At 54.9% G+C, this 20426-nt stretch overlaps 1 protein-coding gene across 3 annotated transcripts in view; it reads right to left on the minus strand.

Annotated features, from left to right (window-relative positions):
- atp1b2b (ATPase Na+/K+ transporting subunit beta 2b) overlaps window positions 1–19518 on the minus strand; it is a 35455-nt gene extending 15937 nt beyond the window's left edge. Inside the window, exons 1-2 of one of the 3 annotated variants that reach the window (XM_059642592.1) lie at window positions 19264–19518; window positions 1593–1721 (exon numbers count right to left, since the gene is read on the minus strand). In XM_059642592.1, coding sequence (XP_059498575.1) covers window positions 1593–1721; window positions 19264–19372 — 238 coding nt within the window. In that variant the 5' untranslated portion in view covers window positions 19373–19518. The remainder of the gene's footprint in view (window positions 1–1592; window positions 1722–19263) is intronic. The other 2 variants (XM_059642591.1, XM_059642590.1) reach the window with 2 other exon arrangements.
- Between the last annotated feature and the right edge of the window lie 908 nt (window positions 19519–20426).

Consider the following 20426-nt stretch of genomic DNA (forward strand, 5'->3'; position numbering starts at 1 on the left):
CTGATCAAGAGCCTCTCTATCTCAGGTTAAAATATAAGACACGGACACAGGCCAACCAGCCCCACAGCTCTGTACCGGCCTGCATTTACACTCCAAACAAGCTTCCTCTCACCTCATTGACAGAACCTTTTGTTAAATATTGAAGATGAGGCCATCGCTTGGATTGTAAAAGTAATCAAGGAGCGTGAGAATAATGCAGGAAACTGAGTTCGAAGTAGACAAGTCAGCCACAATCTAGTTAAATGTCAGAATAGGCCCCAGGGACTAAATGTGTCAATGTCCTTTGACCCTAACGATCAGCGACATTGTAAGGAAGTGGTAAGTGTCCACGTTGTTTATCCCAACTTCATGGGCAGGTAGAGGCAGTGATCAAAAGGATTAGTGGAATGTCGGCCTTTCCCAGAATGGAGCCGGAATACAAAGGAGTGAAGATGACAATTGTTTGATCTCTGTCGCTGGGGTAACGGGTTCAGTTCCGAGGACAAGATGATCAGAGGATTAGGTAGGGTGGACAGTGAGAGTCTTTTTCCGAGGATGATGACGTCGGCTTGTACGAGGGGGCATAGCTACAAATTGAGGGGTGACAGATTTAAGACAGATGTCAGAGGCAGGTTCTTTACTCAGAGAGTGGTAAGGGCGTGGAACGCCCTGCCTGCCATTGTAGTTAATTCAGCCACATCAGGGGCATTTAAATAGCCCTTGGATAAGCATATGGATAATGATGGGATAGTGTAGGGGAGGGGCTTAGATTAGTTCACAGGTCGGTGCAACATCGAGGGCCGAAGGGCCTGTTCTGCGCTGTATTGCACTATGTTCTAACCCCCTGCCACTGCCCATGAACCTTGGAGGAGGGGGTGGCAGGGTAGAACGAGGATTGGCCAGAACGATCTGGGGGCAGACATGAAGGGCATAAAATATGATCAATATTGTTTCATCTAACAGTCGGGGAGGGGGCTTAGGAATGGGTGGGGAAATCCGAGTCTGATCTTTCGATGGGGGTGAGTGGAATCTGGAATGCTCTCCCATCCCAATCATGTAACTCAGACTTAACATCACGAGCTACTATTATGTAACAACCCTCTACCTGCTGAACAAACCCCACTTGTATGATGGGTGAGGGATATGAGGGTTACAGTCAATAGATTCGCAGAGCCGTCAGAATCTAATTCAAGGGCAGAGCAGGTTCTAATTGCCTCCATGTGATCCCAATCTCATTGAAAATGGCAGAAATGTGTTTGAGCCATTATCCTTTTCTTGATACATTCGTGGGATGTGGGCATCATTTATTGCCCGTCCCTAGCTGCCCCTTGAGAAGGCGGTGGTGAGCTGTTTTCTTGAACCGCTGCAGTCCGCATGCTGTAGGGGAGACCCTGAGGGAGGGAATTCCAGGATTTTGACCCAACGACGCACTGAAGGAATGGTGATATATTCCCAAGTCAGGATGATGAGTGGTTCAGAGGGGAGCGTGCAGGGGGTGGTGTTCCCATGTGTCTGCTGCCCCTTGTCCTTCTGGATGGAAGCGGTCGTGGGCTTGGAAGGTGCTGCCTGAGGATGTTCGGTGAGGCTATGACGTCAACGCACGCACACCTTACCTGGGTTTGTGATCCGATCTTGGTACTTTGGTGTGTATTCATTAACAGTCTGGAGCATCACCCACATGGTCAGGCTGAAGAGGCCAGTTAGGAAAGTGTAAAAGGCCACATAAAACATCAGAATCAGTGCTGCAAGAGATCAAAACATTGCAGGGCATCAGTGTGTTAGCACAGGACACAGTCACAGCTCATACAGCCCCCCATCCCCCACTCAGGTTTAGATGCAATAAGCCCATTCTCCACCCTCCTACCCCCAGTAGGGGTGCAGGGGTTAGACTATGCCCTCGTTGCTAGGTCTCGCCAACATACAGTGTCCTACAATCGGCATGCCCTATGCATTGGGTGAGTGTCCCTTTGCATTGGGGTCATGTTTAGCTCAGTTGGCTGGAAGGCTGGTTTGCCATGCACAGTGATCCAACAATGTGGGTTCAGTTCCTGCACCAACTGAGGTTACCATGAAGGGCTCTCCTTCTCAACCTCTCCAGAGGTGTGGTGACCCTCAGGTTAAACCTCCACCAGTCATCTCTCTCTAACAAGACAGTGGCCGTCTGGGACCAGGGTGACTTTACTAGAGAGTGCTACACGTCAGGATCAGGCAATTAGGCCCAAATGCTCCATGCTCCACACAAGTTTCCTTGCACCTTCCCCACCCATTGACATGATCCCTTGATAACGTGCTCCAGAGTGTGTTCTACCAGGTTTCCCCTAAATGCAGCACATTCTTTGTCACACAAAAGGGAGTGGAAAGCTGGAATTCTTCCTCCACACAAGCACACCCTCCATCCCAAAGATAAAGCTGCCAAAGCTGAGGGCTCAATTAGATCCCTCAGAACTGACGTTGAGAGGATTTTTCATAGGAATTAAAGGTTAGGCACATGAAGGCTAAGGAGGCGGAACAAGCTTGAGGGGATGAATGGCCTCCTGCTATTCCCATGCAACAAACAAGATGGGCTGAATAGCCTCCTGTTTCTGTAAGAAAACATTTTTTGCAACTGTTAAGTACAGTTTTATAAATATCATTAGTTAATATCCTACATTAGAACAAACCAAAGCATATTTACAGTTGCCTATTTATACCTTCATGTTGTTCATTAAACAGACCCTCAAATTCCTTTCCGCAGTCATTCACCATTTAAATGTAATTCAGCTCTTCTATTATTCCTACCAAAATGCATAACTGTGCTTTTTCCCAGATATATTTCACCTGCCAAGTTTTTCCCCAGTCATTGAACCTGTCTATGTCCCTCTGTACAGTCTGGGGTCATCCTCACCATTTGCTTCTTACCTATTTTTATGACATTTGCAAAGTTGACAACAATACACTGGGGAAACCAAGCAGAGGCTCAGACACCACTTTGTGGAGCACCTAAACTCGGTTTGTTACAAATGACAACACTTCCCAGTCGCGAACCACTCCAACTCCCCCTCCCATTCCTCGGATGACACGTCCATCCTGGGGATCCTCCATCCACAATGATGTCACCCAGAAACTGGAGGAGCAGCACCTCATATTCTGCCTGGGAACCCTACAGCCCGATGGTATCAGTGTGAACTTTACAAGCCTCAAAATCTCCCCACCCCCGACCTCATCTCAAGACCACCACCCCTCTCATCCCTGCCTCCTCGACTCGTCCATCTTTTCTCCCACCTATCTACTCCTCCCACCTCACTGACGAACCCCACCCCACTTCCTACCTACATTCACCTCTTCTCTACAAGCCTCATTCCCGCCTCCTTGACCTGGATGTCCTCCCTCCCAACTACCTGCCCCTCCCTCGTCACTGACCAATCCCCATCCCAACTCCCTACCGACACTCACCTGTACTGCCTCCTTGACCTGTCTGTCTTCTCTCCACCTATCTATTCCACTATCCACCTTCTATCATCGCCTTCCCCCTCTCTCTATTTATTTCAGAGCTACCTTCCCCTCCCCCATTTCTGAAAGAGAGTCCAGACCCGAAACATCAGCCTTCCTGCTCCTCTGACGCTGCCTGGTCTGCTGTGTTCATCCAGCTCCATACCGTGTTATCTCAGGTTCCAGCATCAGCAGTTCCTACGATCTCTGATTCACATTCCTCATCCAAGTCATTGGACATAATGTAAATAAGTGTGGTCCCCTGCATTGATCCCTTATTATAGGCTGCTGTCCTAAAAATGCTTCCTTATGAGTTATGAGTTAGCCAATCCTCTATCCATGCAAATATGTTACTGCCAACATTATGGGTTGTTATCTTATTGGGTGGCTTTATTTGTGGTACCTTATTGAGCATGTTTTGGGAATCCAAATATGTTTCATTGATCAAGTTCCCCTTATCTATCCTGCTGGTGACCTCTGCAAAGAATTCTAATAAATTTGTCAAACATGAATTCCCCTTCATGAAACCATGCCTACCATGTATTTCTGAACCACTGCCACTACATCCTTTATAATGGACTCTCACCTTACCCCAGTGACATGTTAAGTCAATTAGTTACTTGGTCTATTGTTACCTGATGTTTGTCTGCCTTTTGACTAAATGGGTTACGTTGGCAAGTATCCAATTCTCTGGAATCTGAGGATTGTTGGAAGTTTTTTTTTAAAATTATAGAGCCCCTACAGTGTGGAAATAGGCCCTTGGGCCCAACAAGTCCACACTGAACCTCACAGCATCCCACTCAGACCCATCCCGCTATAACCCACCCAATCTGCACATCCCTGAACTCTACAGGCAATTTAGCACGGCCAATCCATCCTAGCCCGCACATCTTTGGACTGTGGGAGGAAACCCATGCAGACATGGGAAGAACGTGCAAACTCCACGCAGACAGCCTCCCCGAGGCTGGACTTGAACTTGGGTCCCTGGCACCGTGAGGCAGCGGTGCTAACCACTGAGCCACCATGTGGCCAGTGCATTTCTACTGGTGTATCCAGTGGCATAGGATGGGGAGGAAATGGCCTAGTGGTATTATTGCTAAACTATTAGTCCAGAGACCCAGGTAAGGTATCGGGGCGGGGGGGGGGGGGCGGGTGCTGAGTTTGAATCCTGCTGCGGCAGATGGTGGGATTTGAATTCAATAATAATCTGGATGACCGTTAATCCATTGTCAACTGTCGGAAAACCCATTTAGTTTACTAATGTGCTTCAGGGAAGGTAACTGCCATCCTTACCTGGTCTGGCCTACATGTGACTCCAGGCCCACAGCAATGAGGTTGACTCGCAACTGTCCTCTCAACTTGCTAGACACTCATTTCAAAGGAAGCTGGAGACAGACAGTAAATGTTGGCCAACCAGCAAAGCCCATGTCCCACAAGTGAATAAAAAAATGTAGCCTATCAAGCCCAGGAGACTTGTTGGTTTTTGAGCTCATTAGATTCCCTATCGCTTTTTCCTTAAACAACAGTTACTGTGTTTATTTCCTCCTCCTCTCCCATCCATGGTCTCCTTGATTATTTTGTATTCTTGAAGCATTAATAGCGCCTGCTACTGTAAAGACTTTATTTAAATCCTCTGCCATTTCCTGTTCCCCATTATTATTTCCCAGCCTCATTCTCTAAGGGGCTTGTGTTCATTTGGCCTTTCACTTCCTATTTATATATTTAAAACAGCTCTTACTGTTTGATTTTATGTTACTCACTAGTTTGACCTCAGTTTATTTTCTCTTTTTTATTCCATTTGTCATCTTTGAAAACGTTCCCATTATCTGGTTATTATTAATATTTGCTGCATTGAAATAAAAGTGTGCAAAATATTGTAATGCTTTCCTTAATTCCCTGGGTTGGTCTGTCCCCGTCCTCAAAGGCCTCCTTCTCACTAGGTTGCATCTTCAATGTGAATCATGTAGTCATGAGGTTTGTTTTCAAGGCACTCCTGTAGCAGCCAAAATATGAACGGCTAAAACTGGACCCTCATTAAATTTTGAACGAATAACTCCATTTTAGCTATTGAAGGTGGGTGAGTCACAGGTTTTGACTGGCACACATGGGCCATCCAAATAAAAGCAAAGTACGGCAGATGCTGGGAATCTGAAACAAAACTCAGCAAATCTGGCAGCATCTGTGGAGAGAGACAGAGAGAGAGAGCTAGAGTTAACCCATCAAGTCCGAAAGGACCAGAGGGCACAGTTTCAGGATAAAGGGGTGCTAGTTAAAACTGGGATGAGGAGGAATAGAACTCCTCGCCAAAGAGAGCTATGGGGGTACAGTCCTTGTGTATATTTAAGGCTGAGATGGATTCTTGCTTAGTTGGGGAATCGAGGGTTGTGGGGAAAGGGCAGGAAAGTGGACATGAGGAGTGTTGGAACAAGAACAGAAGTTGCTGGAAAAGCTCAGCAGGTCCGGCAGCATCTGTGAAGGAGAAAACAGAGTTTCCTCAGAACATGAGGAATGTCAGATCAGCCATGAGCCTGTTGAATGGTAGAGCAGGCTCGAGGGCCTGAATGGCCTACTTCTTTCCTATCTCTTAAGACACTTCTTCAGAACCGCTCATCTCAGTTCTGTAGAAGAGTCACTGGACCTCACGACAGTAACTGAGTTTCTCTCTCCAAAGACACTGCTGAGTTTCTCCAGCAATTTCTGGTCTTATTATATATGGGCCACCCAATATGCATGGGTCATCCAATCAGCTATCAGAGAAGGCGGGGCGCTATGAGGATGTTGATGAACAGAGGATGGGGTATATGGAAAGGTTGAAGACAGAAGGCTCAGTGATGGAACATATTACCATTCCAGGTTGGAACTTGGTGGTGAAGGCTGAGGTGAGCAGTGGTTTCCTGGGGCTGATTGGCCACCACAAGTGGCTCCATGGTTTTTTCTTCATATTCCATACAACGGAGCCCAGTATCCCAGCATGGCTTGTGGTAGCACACGAGGCAAAAGTTAGGCACAGTACATTATTAAGACAAAATGGTACCTTTGGCCATCTTCAGCACAACACCACTAGCACTGTGGGAGTAACTCTCTCAGAAAAAAGCTGTGTGTGTCAACATAACAGGCCCCTGTTACACATTACACTCAGTAGTCAGTGAACAGCCATCGGCGCTGGCGTTCCCACAAATTAGCTCGTTCGCTCCGATGTCTGGAAGCCTGAATGTGCGGTTCCAATGCTGGTTCATTGCCCATGCGACTGAGAAAACTGTTATCACCCAAACCTACATTATTCCCAATAGTGATAGCATTGACGCAGCCATGGTTAGTACGTTTCAGACAAGAAAGGAGGGGAAGAGAGAGACAGAGAGAGAGAGAGGGAGCAAGGCAGAGAGATGCAGTCAGAATGGGGTGTGGAGCATCACGCTGATGGAGGGTCAACGCTGAGGGAGTGGGCACTGTCAGACGGTCAGTGCTGAGGGAGCGCCGCACTGTCGGAGGGTCAGTGCTGAGGGAGCGCCGCACTGTCGGAGGGTCAGTGCTGAGGCAGCGCCGCACTGTCGGAGGGTCAGTGCTGAGGGAGCGCCGCACTGTCGGATCGTCAGTGCTGAGGGCGCGCCGCACTGTCGGAGGGTCAGTGCTGAGGGAGCGCCGCACTGTCAGAGGGTCAGTGCTGAGGGAGCGCCGCACTGTCGGAGGGTCAGTGCTGAGGGAGCGCCGCACTGTCGGAGGGTCAGTGCTGAGGGAGCGCCGCACTGTCGGATTGTCAGTGCTGAGGGAGCGCCGCACTGTCAGAGGGTCAGTGCTGAGGGAGCGCCGCACTTTCGGAGGGTCAGTGCTGAGGGAGCGCCGCACTGTCGGAGGGTCAGTGCTGAGGGAGCGCCGCACTGTCGGAGGGTCAGTGCTGAGGGAGCGCCGCACTGTCGGAGGGTCAGTGCTGAGGGAGCGCCGCTCTGTCGGAGGGTCAGTGCTGAGGGAGCGCCGCACTGTCGGAGGGTCAGTGCTGAGGGAGCGCCGCACTGTCGGATTGTCAGTGCTGAGGGAGCGCCGCACTGTCAGAGGGTCAGTGCTGAGGGAGCGCCGCACTTTCGGAGGGTCAGTGCTGAGGGAGCGCCGCACTGTCGGAGGGTCAGTGCTGAGGGAGCGCCGCACTGTCGGAGGGTCAGTGCTGAGGGAGCGCCGCACTGTCGGAGGGTCAGTGCTGAGGGAGCGCCGCTCTGTCGGAGGGTCAGTGCTGAGGGAGCGCCGCACTGTCGGATCGTCAGTGCTGAGGGAGCGCCGCACTGTCGGAGGGTCAGTTCTGAGGGAGCGCCGCTCTGTCGGAGGGTCAGGGCTGAGGGAGCGGGCACTGTCGGTGGGTCAGGGCTGAGGGAGCGGGCACTGTTGGTGGGTCAGTGCTGACGGGGCGCCGCACTGTCGGAGGGTCAGTGCTGAGGGAGTGGGCACTGTCGGTGGGTCAGTGCTGAGGGGGAGCCGCACTGTCGGAGGGTCAGTGCTGAGGGAGTGGGCACTGTCGGTGGGTCAGTGCTGAGGGGGCGCCGCACTGTCGGATCGTCAGTGCTGAGGGAGCGCCGCACTGTCGGAGGGTCAGTGCTGACGGAACGGGTACTGTCGGAGGGTCAGTGCTGAGGGAGCGCCGCACTGTCGGAGGGTCAGTGCTGAGGGAGCGCCGCACTTTCGGAGGGTCAGTGCTGAGGGAGCGCCGCACTGTCGGAGGGTCAGTGCTGAGGGAGCGCCGCACTGTCGGAGGGTCAGTGCTGAGGGAGCGCCGCACTTTCGGAGGGTCAGTGCTGCGGGAGCGCCGCACTGTCGGAGGGTCAGTGCTGAGGGAGCGGGCACTGTCGGTGGGTCAGGGCTGAGGGAGCGGGCACTGTCGGAGGGTCAGTGCTGAGGGAGCGGGCACTGTCGGAGGGTCAGTGCTGAGGGAACGCTGCACTGTTGGAGGGTCAGTGCTGAGGGAGCGGGCACTGTCGGAGGGTCAGTGCTGAGGGAGCGGGCACTGTCGGAGAGTCTGTGCTGAGGGAGCGCCACACTGTCGGAGGGTCAGTGCTGAGGGGGCGCCGCACTGTCGGAGGGTCAGTGCTGAGGGGGCGCCGCACTGTCGGAGGGTCAGTGCTGAGGGAGCGCCGCACTGTCGGAGGGTCAGTGCTGAGGGAGCGGGCACTGTCGGAGGGTCAGTGCTGAGGGGGCGCCGCACTGTCGGAGGGTCAGTGCTGAGGGAGCGCCGCACGGTCGGAGGGTCAGTGCTGAGGGAGCGCCGCTCTGTCGGAGGGTCAGTGCTGAGGGAGTGCCGCACTGTCGGATCGTCAGTGCTGAGGGGGCGCCGCACTGTCGGAGAGTCAGTGCTGAGGGAGCGCCACACTGTCGGATCGTCAGTGCTGAGGGAGCGCCGCACTGTCGGAGGGTCAGTGCTGAGGGAGCGCCGCACTGTCGGAGGGTCAGTGCTGAGGGAGCGCCGCACTGTCGGATCGTCAGTGCTGAGGGAGCGCCGCACTGTCGGAGGGTCAGTGCTGAGGGAGCGCCGCACTTTCGGAGGGTCAGTGCTGAGGGAGCGCCGCACTGTCGGAGGGTCAGTGCTGAGGGAGCGCCGCACTGTCGGAGGGTCAGTGCTGAGGGAGCGCCGCACTGTCGGAGGGTCAGTGCTGAGGGAGCGCCGCACTGTCGGAGGGTCAGTGCTGAGGGAGCGCCGCACTGTCGGAGGGTCAGTGCTGAGGGAGCGCCGCTCTGTCGGAGGGTCAGTGCTGAGGGAGCGCCGCTCTGTCGGAGGGTCAGGGCTGAGGGAGCGGGCACTTTCGGTGGGTCAGGGCTGAGGGAGCGGGCACTGTCGGAGGGTCAGTGCTGAGGGAGCGGGCACTGTCGGAGGGTCAGTGCTGAGGGAACACTGCACTGTTGGAGGGTCAGTGCTGAGGGAGCGGGCACTGTCGGAGGGTCAGTGCTGAGGGAGCGGGCACTGTCGGAGGGTCAGTGCTGAGGGGGCGCCGCACTGTCGGAGGGTCAGTGCTGAGGGGGCGCCGCACTGTCGGAGGGTCAGTGCTGAGGGGGCGCCGCACTGTCGGAGGGTCAGTGCTCAGGGAGCGCCGCACTGTCGGAGGGTCCGTGCTGAGGGAGCGCCGCACTGTCGGATCGTCAGTGCTGAGGGAGCGCCGCACTGTCGGAGGGTCAGTGCTGAGGGAGCGCCGCACTTTCGGAGGGTCAGTGCTGAGGGAGCGCCGCACTGTCGGAGGGTCAGTGCTGAGGGAGCGCCGCACTGTCGGAGGGTCAGTGCTGAGGGAGCGCCGCACTGTCGGAGGGTCAGTGCTGAGGGAGCGCCGCACTGTCGGAGGGTCAGTGCTGAGGGAGCGCCGCACTGTCGGAGGGTCAGTGCTGAGGGAGAGCCGCTCTGTCGGAGGGTCAGTGCTGAGGGAGCGCCGCTCTGTCAGAGGGTCAGGGCTGAGGGAGCGGGCACTGTCGGTGGGTCAGTGCTGAGGGAGCGCCGCACTGTCGGAGGGTCAGTGCTGAGGGAGCGCCGCACTTTCGGAGGGTCAGTGCTGAGGGAGCGCCGCACTGTCGGAGGGTCAGTGCTGAGGGAGCGCCGCACTGTCGGAGGGTCAGTGCTGAGGGAGCGCCGCACTGTCGGAGGGTCAGTGCTGAGGGAGCGCCGCACTGTCGGAGGGTCAGTGCTGAGGGAGCGCCGCACTTTCGGAGGGTCAGTGCTGCGGGAGCGCCGCACTGTCGGAGGGTCAGGGCTGAGGGAGCGGGCACTGTCGGTGGGTCAGGGCTGAGGGAGCGGGCACTGTCGGAGGGTCAGTGCTGAGGGAGCGGGCACTGTCGGAGGGTCAGTGCTGAGGGAACGCTGCACTGTTGGAGGGTCAGTGCTGAGGGAGCGGGCACTGTCGGAGGGTCAGTGCTGAGGGAGCGGGCACTGTCGGAGGGTCTGTGCTGAGGGAGCGCCGCACTGTCGGAGGGTCAGTGCTGAGGGGGCGCCGCACTGTCGGAGGGTCAGTGCTGAGGGGGCGCCGCACTGTCGGAGGGTCAGTGCTGAGGGGGCGCCGCACTGTCGGAGGGTCAGTGCTGAGGGGGCGCCGCACTGTCGGAGGTTCAGTGCTGAGGGGGCGCCGCACTGTCGGAGGGTCAGTGCTGAGGGAGCGCCGCACTGTCGGAGGGTCAGTGCTGAGGGAGCGCCGCACTGTCGGAGGGTCAGTGCTGAGGGAGCGCCGCACTTTCGGAGGGTCAGTGCTGAGGGAGCGCCGCACTGTCGGAGGGTCAGTGCTGAGGGAGCGCCGCACTGTCGGAGGGTCAGTGCTGAGGGAGCGCCGCTCTGTCGGAGGGTCAGTGCTGAGGGAGCGCCGCTCTGTCGGAGGGTCAGGGCTGAGGGAGCGGGCACTGTCGGTAGGTCAGGGCTGAGGGAGCGGGCACTGTCGGAGGGTCAGTGCTGAGGGAGCGGGCACTGTCGGAGGGTCAGTGCTGAGGGAACGCTGCACTGTCGGAGGGTCAGTGCTGAGGGAGCGCCGCTCTGTCGGAGGGTCAGTGCTGAGGGAGCGCCGCTCTGTCGGAGGGTCAGGGCTGAGGGAGCGGGCACTGTCGGTAGGTCAGGGCTGAGGGAGCGGGCACTGTTGGAGGGTCAGTGCTGAGGGAGCGGGCACTGTCGGAGGGTCAGTGCTGAGGGAACGCTGCACTGTTGGAGGGTCAGTGCTGAGGGAGCGGGCACTGTCGGAGGGTCAGTGCTGAGGGAGCGGGCACTGTCGGAGGGTCTGTGCTGAGGGAGCGCCGCACTGTCGGAGGGTCAGTGCTGAGGGGGCGCCGCACTGTCGGAGGGTCAGTGCTGAGGGGGCGCCGCACTGTCGGAGGGTCAGTGCTGAGGGGGCGCCGCACTGTCGGAGGGTCAGTGCTGAGGGAGCGGGCACTGTCGGTAGGTCAGGGCTGAGGGAGCGGGCACTGTTGGAGGGTCAGTGCTGAGGGAGCGGGCACTGTCGGAGGGTCAGTGCTGAGGGAACGCTGCACTGTTGGAGGGTCAGTGCTGAGGGAGCGGGCACTGTCGGAGGGTCAGTGCTGAGGGAGCGGGCACTGTCGGAGGTTCTGTGCTGAAGGAGCGCCGCACTGTCGGAGGGTCAGTGCTGAGGGGGCGCCGCACTGTCGGAGGGTCAGTGCTGAGGGAGCGCCGCACTGTCGGAGGGTCAGTTCTGAGGGAGCGCCGCTCTGTCGCAGGGTCAGGGCTGAGGGAGCGGGCACTGTCGGTGGGTCAGGGCCGACGGGGCGCCGCACTGTCGGAGGGTCAGTGCTGAGGGAGTGGGCACTGTCGGTGGGTCAGTGCTGAGGGGGCGCCGCACTGTCGGAGAGTCAGTGCTGAGGGAGTGCTGCACTCAGCACTGTCAGAGGGTCAGCGCTGAGGGAGTGGGCACTGTCGGTGGGTCAGTGCTGAGGGGGCGCCGCACTGTCGGAGAGTCAGTGCTGAGGGAGTGCTGCACTCAGCACTGTCAGAGGGTCAGCGCTGAGGGAGCGCCGCACTGTCGGAGGGTCAGTGCTGAGGGAGCGCCGCACTGTCGGAGGGTCAGTGCTGAGGGAGCGCCGCACTGTCGGAGGGTCAGTGCTGAGGAAGCGCCGCACTGTCGGAGGGTCAGTGCTGAGGGAGCGCCGCTCTGTCGGAGGGTCAGTGCTGAGGGAGCGCCGCTCTGTCGGAGGGTCAGGGCTGAGGGAGCGGGCACTGTCGGTGGGTCAGGGCTGAGGGAGCGGGCACTGTCGGAGGGTCAGTGCTGAGGGAGCGGGCACTGTCGGAGGGTCAGTGCTGAGGGAACGCTGCACTGTTGGAGGGTCAGTGCTGAGGGAGCGGGCACTGTCGGAGGGTCAGTGCTGAGGGAGCGGGCACTGTCGGAGGGCCTGTGCTGAGGGAGCGCCGCACTGTCGGAGGGTCAGTGCTGAGGGAGCGCCACACTGTCGGAGGGTCAGTGCTGAGGGGGCGCCGCACTGTCGGAGGGTCAGTGCTGAGGGAGCGCCGCACTGTCGGAGGGTCAGTGCTGAGGGAGCGCCGCACTGTCGGAGGGTCCGTGCTGAGGGAGCGCCGCACTGTCGGATCGTCAGTGCTGAGGGAGCGCCGCACTGTCGGAGGGTCAGTGCTGAGGGAGCGCCGCACTTTCGGAGGGTCAGTGCTGAGGGAGCGCCGCACTGTCGGAGGGTCAGTGCTGAGGGAGCGCCGCACTGTCGGACGGTCAGTGCTGAGGGAGCGCCGCACTGTCGGACGGTCAGTGCTGAGGGAGCGCCGCACTGTCGGAGGGTCAGTGCTGAGGGAGCGCCGCACTGTCGGAGGGTCAGTGCTGAGGGAGCGCCGCTCTGTCGGAGGGTCAGTGCTGAGGGAGCGCCGCTCTGTCGGAGGGTCAGTGCTGAGGGAGCGGGCACTGTCGGTGGGTCAGGGCTGAGGGAGCGGGCACTGTCGGAGGGTCAGTGCTGAGGGAGCGGGCACTGTCGGAGGGTCAGTGCTGAGGGAACGCTGCACTGTTGGAGGGTCAGTGCTGAGGGAGCGGGCACTGTCGGAGGGTCAGTGCTGAGGGAGCGGGCACTGTCGGAGGGTCTGTGCTGAGGGAGCGCCGCACTGTCGGAGGGTCAGTGCTGAGGGGGCGCCGCACTGTCGGAGGGTCAGTGCTGAGGGGGCGCCGCACTGTCGGAGGGTCAGTGCTGAGGGAGCGCCGCACTGTCGGAGGGTCAGTGCTGAGGGAGCGCCGCTCTGTCGGAGGGTCAGTTCTGAGGGAGCGCCGCTCTGTCGCAGGGTCAGGGCTGAGGGAGCGGGCACTGTCGGTGGGTCAGGTCTGACGGGGCGCCGCACTGTCGGAGGGTCAGTGCTGAGGGAGCGCCGCACTGTCGGAGGGTCAGTGCTGAGGGAGTGGGCACTGTTGGTGGGTCAGTGCTGAGGGGGCGCCGCACTGTCGGAGGGTCAGTGCTGAGGGAGTGCTGCACTCAGCACTGTCAGAGGGTCAGTGCTGAGGGAGCGCCACACTGTCGGATCGTCAGTGCTGAGGGAGCGCCGCACTGTCGGAGGGTCAGTGCTGACGGAGCGGGTACTGTCGGAGGGTCAGTGCTGAGGGAGCGCCGCACTGTCGGAGGGTCAGTGCTGAGGGAGCGCCACACTGTCGGAGGGTCAGTGCTGACGGAGCGGGTACTGTCGGAGGGTCAGTGCTGAGGGAGCGCCGCACTGTCGGAGGGTCAGTGCTGAGGGAGCGCCACACTGTCGGATCGTCAGTGCTGAGGGAGCGCCGCACTGTCGGAGGGTCAGTGCTGACGGAGCGGGTACTGTCGGAGGGTCAGTGCTGAGGGAGCGCCGCACTGTCGGATCGTCAGTGCTGAGGGAGCGCCGCACTGTCGGAGGGTCAGTGCTGAGGGAGCGCCGCACTGTCGGAAGGTCAGTGCTGACGGAGCGCCGCTCTGTCGGAGGGTCAGTGCTGACGGAGCGGGTACTGTCGAAGGGTCAGCGCTGAGATAATGTGTTGTTGCAGAGGTTGTAATCAGGTCATTAATTTGAATGAAGCATTGGTTTTTACCCACATGGGGTGATCCTGCTTGCCTTCCCGGAGGATGTTTAAACACACAGTGGGAAGGACATGTTCGACTGTTTAGGCTCCAATGATAACCTCTCTCCTGTGATTAATGTAAACCCCTGCTTTAATTAAGTGCCTACTTCAAGCGATTGGCTTCTTTGGTAAAATGTGATGCTGTTACAATTCCCATTCACACCTGCCACAGGTGTCCACCCTATCCTCATGACCGACCCTGTAAGAGGTTGCATTGGTGTTTTTGTGCAAGTTCCAATCTGAAAATCAGCAATAGGAGGAGTAAGCCTTTCTCTCCCTCTAGCCTGTTGCACCATTCAATCCAGACAAGACTGATTGGGAACCTCAACTCCACCTTTCCATAACTCCCTCAGTTTCTGCACTGTTAAAAACCTTCCGATCTCAGGCTTGAACATGCTCAATGGCAAGGCAAACTCAGCCCTCTTGAGTAGAGAATTCCAAAGATCACTTGATGAATATAATGCTACATTAATGCAGAACAGGAGGCAAGGAACTCGTGAAACTGTTAATCCAGGTAACATTCCAGAGGTTCAAATCCCACCATTACAGAATTTAAAGGCCTAACGATAACCATGTCAATTATTGAGGGAGAAAAACCCATCTGGTTCACTAAGTCCTTAAGAGAAGGAAACTGCCATCCTTACCTAGTCTGGCCTATATGTGACTCCAGACCCACAGTTATGTGGTTGACTCCTAAATGCCCTCTGGACAATTAGGGATGGGCAATAAATGCTGGCCTGGCTATTGACACCCTCATCCGGTCAATGAATGAAAAAAGGAAGCTATTCAGCCCAGTTTGTCTGTGCTGGCCCTTTGAAAGATCTATCCAATTTGTCTCATGCTCTACTGTCCTGCAACTGGATTTCTCTTCAAGAATGGAATTTACTTTTTAAAAGAGGTGTGGGATGATGCATTTTTTGGAGGATGAAGGGAATACACATTGAATGTGAGGACCCTCAGATGTACAGGGGATCAGTGGGATCTTGCTGTGTATGTCCATAAATCCCTGAAGGGAGCAGCCCAGGGGGTAAGGTGGCTCAGGAAGGCATAGAGGAAACTCTCTTTATGAATCAATACAGGGAGGTGATGGTGGAGCTGTGTATAACGTTAGTTACAGCACAGCTGGAATACTGTGTGCGGTTCAGGTCCCCACACCATGGGAAGGATGTGATGGTACGGGGTGGGGGGGGCAGACAGAGGAGATTCACAGGACGTTCCCTGGGCTGGAGCGAATCCGCGATGAAGAGAGGCTGGGATTGTTTTCCCTGGAGCAGGGAAGGGCTGAGGGGGTGGAATGGGGCATAATCTGAGTGATGCGTACAAAGATCCCAGGGGCAAAAACAAGAATGAATAGGCAGAAACCTTGCCCCTTTGTAGAGTAACCAGGTGATGGTAGTGTTTTAAGTTAAGGAGAAGGAGGTTTAGAGGGGATTAAAGGAATTTGTTTTTCACCTAGACAGTGGTAGGGGTCTGGAACTCATTGCTTGAAATGGGCAGAGGAGGCAGGAACCCTCACAGCATTTGAAAAGTATTTAAGTGAGCACTTGAAATGCCATTGCGTACAAAACTAGAGACCAAGTGCTGGAAAATGGGATTAGCATCGAGATGCTTAATAACCAGCTCAGACACAATGGATGGAAAGTTTTCTTCTGTGCTGTTAAAACTTCTTTAAGATGCCACCTGAGCAGACTACAATAATTCCAACTGTCAAGAAAATTCTCTTCATCTCAGTGGTTAGCACGGCTTCCTCACGGGTGCCAGGGACGTGGGCTCAATTCCCCCCTCAGGTAACTGTCTGTGTAGAGTTTGCACATTCTCCCCGTGTCTGCGTGGGTTTCCTCCGGGTGCTCCGGTTTCCTCCCATAATCTAAAGATGTGCAGGCTAGGTGGATTGGCCATGTTATATTGTCCTGTAGTGCCCAGGGATGTGCAGATTAGGTGGGTATAGGGGGATGTGTCCTGGTGGGTTACTCAGAGGGTCCGTGTGAACTTTTTGGGCCAAAGGACCTGTTTACACACTGTGTGGATTCTATGATTCCACCCCTGGGGTCCTCTTGCCAATCTGCGTTCCACTTGGTTACTGCTACTGGGAGGTTTCTCCTCGATTACCCTACCAAACCCCGTTGTGTTTTTAAAATGCCTCGATTAAACCTCCCTCTTAACCGAAAACAATCCCGGGCTTCCTGGCCTCACCACATTCACTGAAGTTCTTCAGGTATTATTGAATTGGAGAGGGTGCAGGGAAAGATTTGCAAGAATGTTACCAAGACTGAAGGGTTTGAGTTATAAGAGGCTGGATCAACTGGGATTTCTTTCCCTGGAGCATAAGAGGTTGAAACCTTATAGAGGTTTATAAAATCATGAAGAGCATGGATGGGGTGGATAGGCAGGGTCTTTTCCCCAGGGTGGGGGGGGGGAATCCAAAACTAGAGGGGCATAGGTTAAAGGTGAGAGGGGAAAGATTTAAAAGAGACCTCAGGGGGCAACATTTTCACACAGAGGATGGTGCGTGTATGGAACGAGCTGCCAGAGGAATTGGTGGGGGCTGGTACAGTTACAGCATTTAAAAGACATCTGGATGGGTATAGGAATAGGAAGGGTTTAAGAGGGATTTGGGCCAAATGTTGGCAAATGGGATTAGATTAATTTAGGATAACTGGGTTAGCATGGATGTGTTGGACTGAAGGGTCAGTTTCCATGCTGTACAGCTCTATGACTCTGTGACAGTAAAATGCTACAATCACCTGCAAGGTTTTGAGAAACAGCACAGGGTAGATCATGGGGGAAGGGTGTGAGAAATGGAGTGAAATACTGAGTGCTTACAGAATCGCCCAGGTCATAACGTTACAGCTGCCAAGTCATGCATTAGCTTCAATAAAAGTTATAATGAAGTGCTTTGTATCCCAGTACAGCTCCGAACCCAGATTAACATGCAGGTAATATCGCTGACTGGCCGGGCTACAACACCGTGATGCTAACAGCATGGGTTCAAGTCCCACACCGGCTGAAGATTCTCTTTCTCAACTTCTCTCTTTGCCTCAGGCATGGTGACCCTCAGGCTGAGACACCATCTGTCGTCTCTCTCAGCGGTCATACAGCACAGAAACAGACCCTTCGGTCCAACCAGACGGTGCTGACCACAATCCCAAATTAAACTAGCCCCACCTGCCTGCTCCTGGTCCATATCCGCCCAAACATTTCCTATTCATGCATTTATCCCCCAAACGCTTTTTAAACATTGTAACTGTACCCACACCCGCCACTTTGTCAGTCATTTGGTGCGGTAGGCTCAGGTGACTTTACCTGTATTGTTTGTGGTTGGAATAATGTGCACTTAGAGCCCTGGGCTGGCAATGATTCAACACAGACTGGGTGACATCTAACACTGTGGATCCCATCTGTTTCAAGTCCCTCCTTTCCTGAACGGACGAGAGTCACCCATGCACACCAGATATCCTAAAATAATCCGGCAGCATTTGGCCCATTCATTTACCCATCCAGATGCCTTTTAAATGTTTTAATTGTACCAGCCTCCACCACCTCTAACCATCCACCCACCACCCTCTGCGTGAAAAAGTTGCCCTTCAGGTCCCTTTCAAATCTTTGCCCTCTCACCTTAAACCGATGCCCCTGTAATTTTGCCCCCCCCCCCACCCTGGGGAGAAGATCTTGTCTATTCACCCTATCCATGCCCCTCATGATTTCATAAACTTCTATAAGGTCCCCCTCAGCCCCCAGCGCTCCAGGGAAAATAGCCCCAGACTATCCAGCCCCTCCCTGTAGGTCAAACCCTCCAACCCTGGCACCATCCTTGTAAATCTTTCTGAACCCTTTCAAGTTTAACAACATCTTTCCTGTAGCAGGGAGACCAGAACTGAACACAGTATTCCAAATGTATTCAGAGTCTATTCAGCTCTTCCAGGGTCATTCAGTGAGATCGTGGCTGACCTTCACCCAAACCCATCTCAACCCAGCCCACAGGCATTCAGCAAACCAGTCAGGCTGCACTGCCTGGGGCTGGGGCACATTTATATTTCCTTTCAGCCTCTGTGTGTAGGACACAGAAGGGATAGAGGTCCGTGTGGATTTAAATCCCATCTGTCACATGGAATCTAACAGACACTATCCCCAGCTCCAACGCTGGAACAGATTGCTGTCGTTTTGTACATTCTCCACGTGCTGGGTGCTGAGCCTAAGCAGTGAACCCACCTCTTTACCCTTACTCCCGATGAAGGGAATCCCCACCCCTCTCTAACCCCACAGTCTGAGGACACTCTGGTAGACCGCCCCCCCCCCCCCACCAAACACCAATCAGTGCACACTGACCCATTTGAGGGAGGGGGCAGGTGATTGAGCTCAGGACATTTTGAGTAGCCATCCTTCATTGTTTCTGCAAGGAAGCAGTCCCAGAAACCTGGTTTAGCCCCCTTGAGATTTGAGTAGGGGGCAGGGGGAGAATGTGGAGCCCAAGTATTGAATCTGGGTGTGAGCTTTCTATCCCGTTTTGGCTCAAACCCTGTAATCTCATGTTTATGTGAAGGGTTATTACCCCCAACCCCAGTATTGAAAGGGGTTTATGATATTCCAGTGGTGTCTACCTGTACCCTCTATTTGGAGAGGAGGGTCTTATCAACCGCTGTATATGACATTTAAACTCACCTCCAATGAGGGCATATCTAACCCCTTTAAGGGGCTTATTATATTCCACACAAACCCATGTTTGGAGAGGAGGGGAAGATACCTTATACCTAATGTTTAAGCCCATCCCCTACGAGGGTATATCCAGCCCCCTGTATTTGAAAGCGTTTGAGCTGCGCCCTGAATTCTAGCGGTGTTTACCCCCCGTATTTTGAAGGGATTCTAGCCCAGTATTGGGTGCGGTTTGGGGGTAGGTGGGAATGAAGCTGTCTGGCCCCTTATCCCCCTCCCCACTCGTTCAGGAGCGGGAATAGAGCCTCTATTTTCGTACTTAGCCACTACACACTCACCCAGACTAGAGATTCGCGGGCCAGACCCCAGAAACATTAACCCCGCTGTTTCCCCCACCCAACTTCCCGCACAAACACACACAGTTTCTCTCTCTCTCCAATCACACACCACACAGGTCTGAAACCACCCCGTCTCTTCCACTTCTGCAAAATCCAGTCAAGAGATACACGACTTTAGAAATTGAAAGTTCTCTCGGGATAGATTGCAAGGCTCCCACAGGCCTGGACCCCGGAGAGATGTACAGCTAAGGAGCAATAACACGACAAAACATTTTGCAAGGCACCTCGCCTGCTCATTCACTCACCCCAGCTGGAGCTTGTCCTGCCCAGAAACTCCCGGGTCCTTGGGTTCCATAAGAACTCTCTCCACTCGCGCATGGTCTGTCCACGGGATTTCTTCACCTTCGGGACCATCTTCGCTACAGTCACAAATGTCGAGACAAATACAGTTGGAGTTATTGCGGTATAGGAGCTTGGGCGTTTTGCAAAACCCCAGAAGGACCAGACTGACTGTCAAAGATGAGGCTGAACCGTTTTTTTTCTATAATCCTCCTCCTGCTTACCATTCATACGTGCAAATCCTCTCCCCACCCTCCCCCAGTAATATTCAGCTGTCCGCGTACTTTCACCAGGCTCTGGAATCCCGTTGCTTTCACGCCTCCCCCCAACACATCTTAGAGGGTTTGTGAGCACTTCCCTCTACAGACCCCCCCCCCCCCCCCACCAAAAAGGCTGGAAAGGTTCTCGGGCTATTAGACTTCAAAAGGCTTCACTCTACCCTCATAGAAACAGACAGAAAATAGGGGCAAGGCGTAGGCCATTCGGCCCATCGCCATTCAAGGGTGGCAGCTGATCGTGACTATTCCTGGCTTTCTCCGAAGAACTATATCCAACTCCTTCGTGAAAAATATTTGATATTTTGGCGCTCTCTGTGGCAGACTATTCCACGGGCTCCCACTCTCTGGGTGAAGACATTTCTCCTCATCTCAGTCCCCTACCTGGCCTCCTTTCGGCTGTGACACTGCAACCCCAACCCCACTTGATTCTAAACTCCCCTGCAACATCTTTTAGCCTGTCTAGTCCTGTTAGAATTTTACAGGTTTCCATGAGCAACTAATTCTCACTCTGTGGACTTCAGATGCGTGAGGGACATTCAGATTCTCCCTCAGTCTATTCCGCTGTCCAATTATGGCTAGAGTGGAATTCATTGTGGAATTCATTGCCACGGAGTGCACTGGAGGCCGGGACGTTGGATGCCTTCAAGGCAGAGATCGACAAATTCTTGATCTCAGAAGGAATATAGGGCTACGGGGACAGTGCAGGGAAGTGGAGCTGAAATGCCCATCAGCCATGATTTAAATGGCGGAGTGGACTTGATGGGCCGAATGGCCTTACTTCCACTCCTTATGGTCTTATGGGCTATATCTCAACTCCATCTTCCAGCTTCCCTTCCAGAACAAAGTACCCC

The sequence above is a fragment of the Stegostoma tigrinum genome, chromosome 45 (genome assembly GCF_030684315.1).
Source record: "Stegostoma tigrinum isolate sSteTig4 chromosome 45, sSteTig4.hap1, whole genome shotgun sequence".
Taxonomy (NCBI): Eukaryota; Metazoa; Chordata; class Chondrichthyes; order Orectolobiformes; family Stegostomatidae; genus Stegostoma; species Stegostoma tigrinum.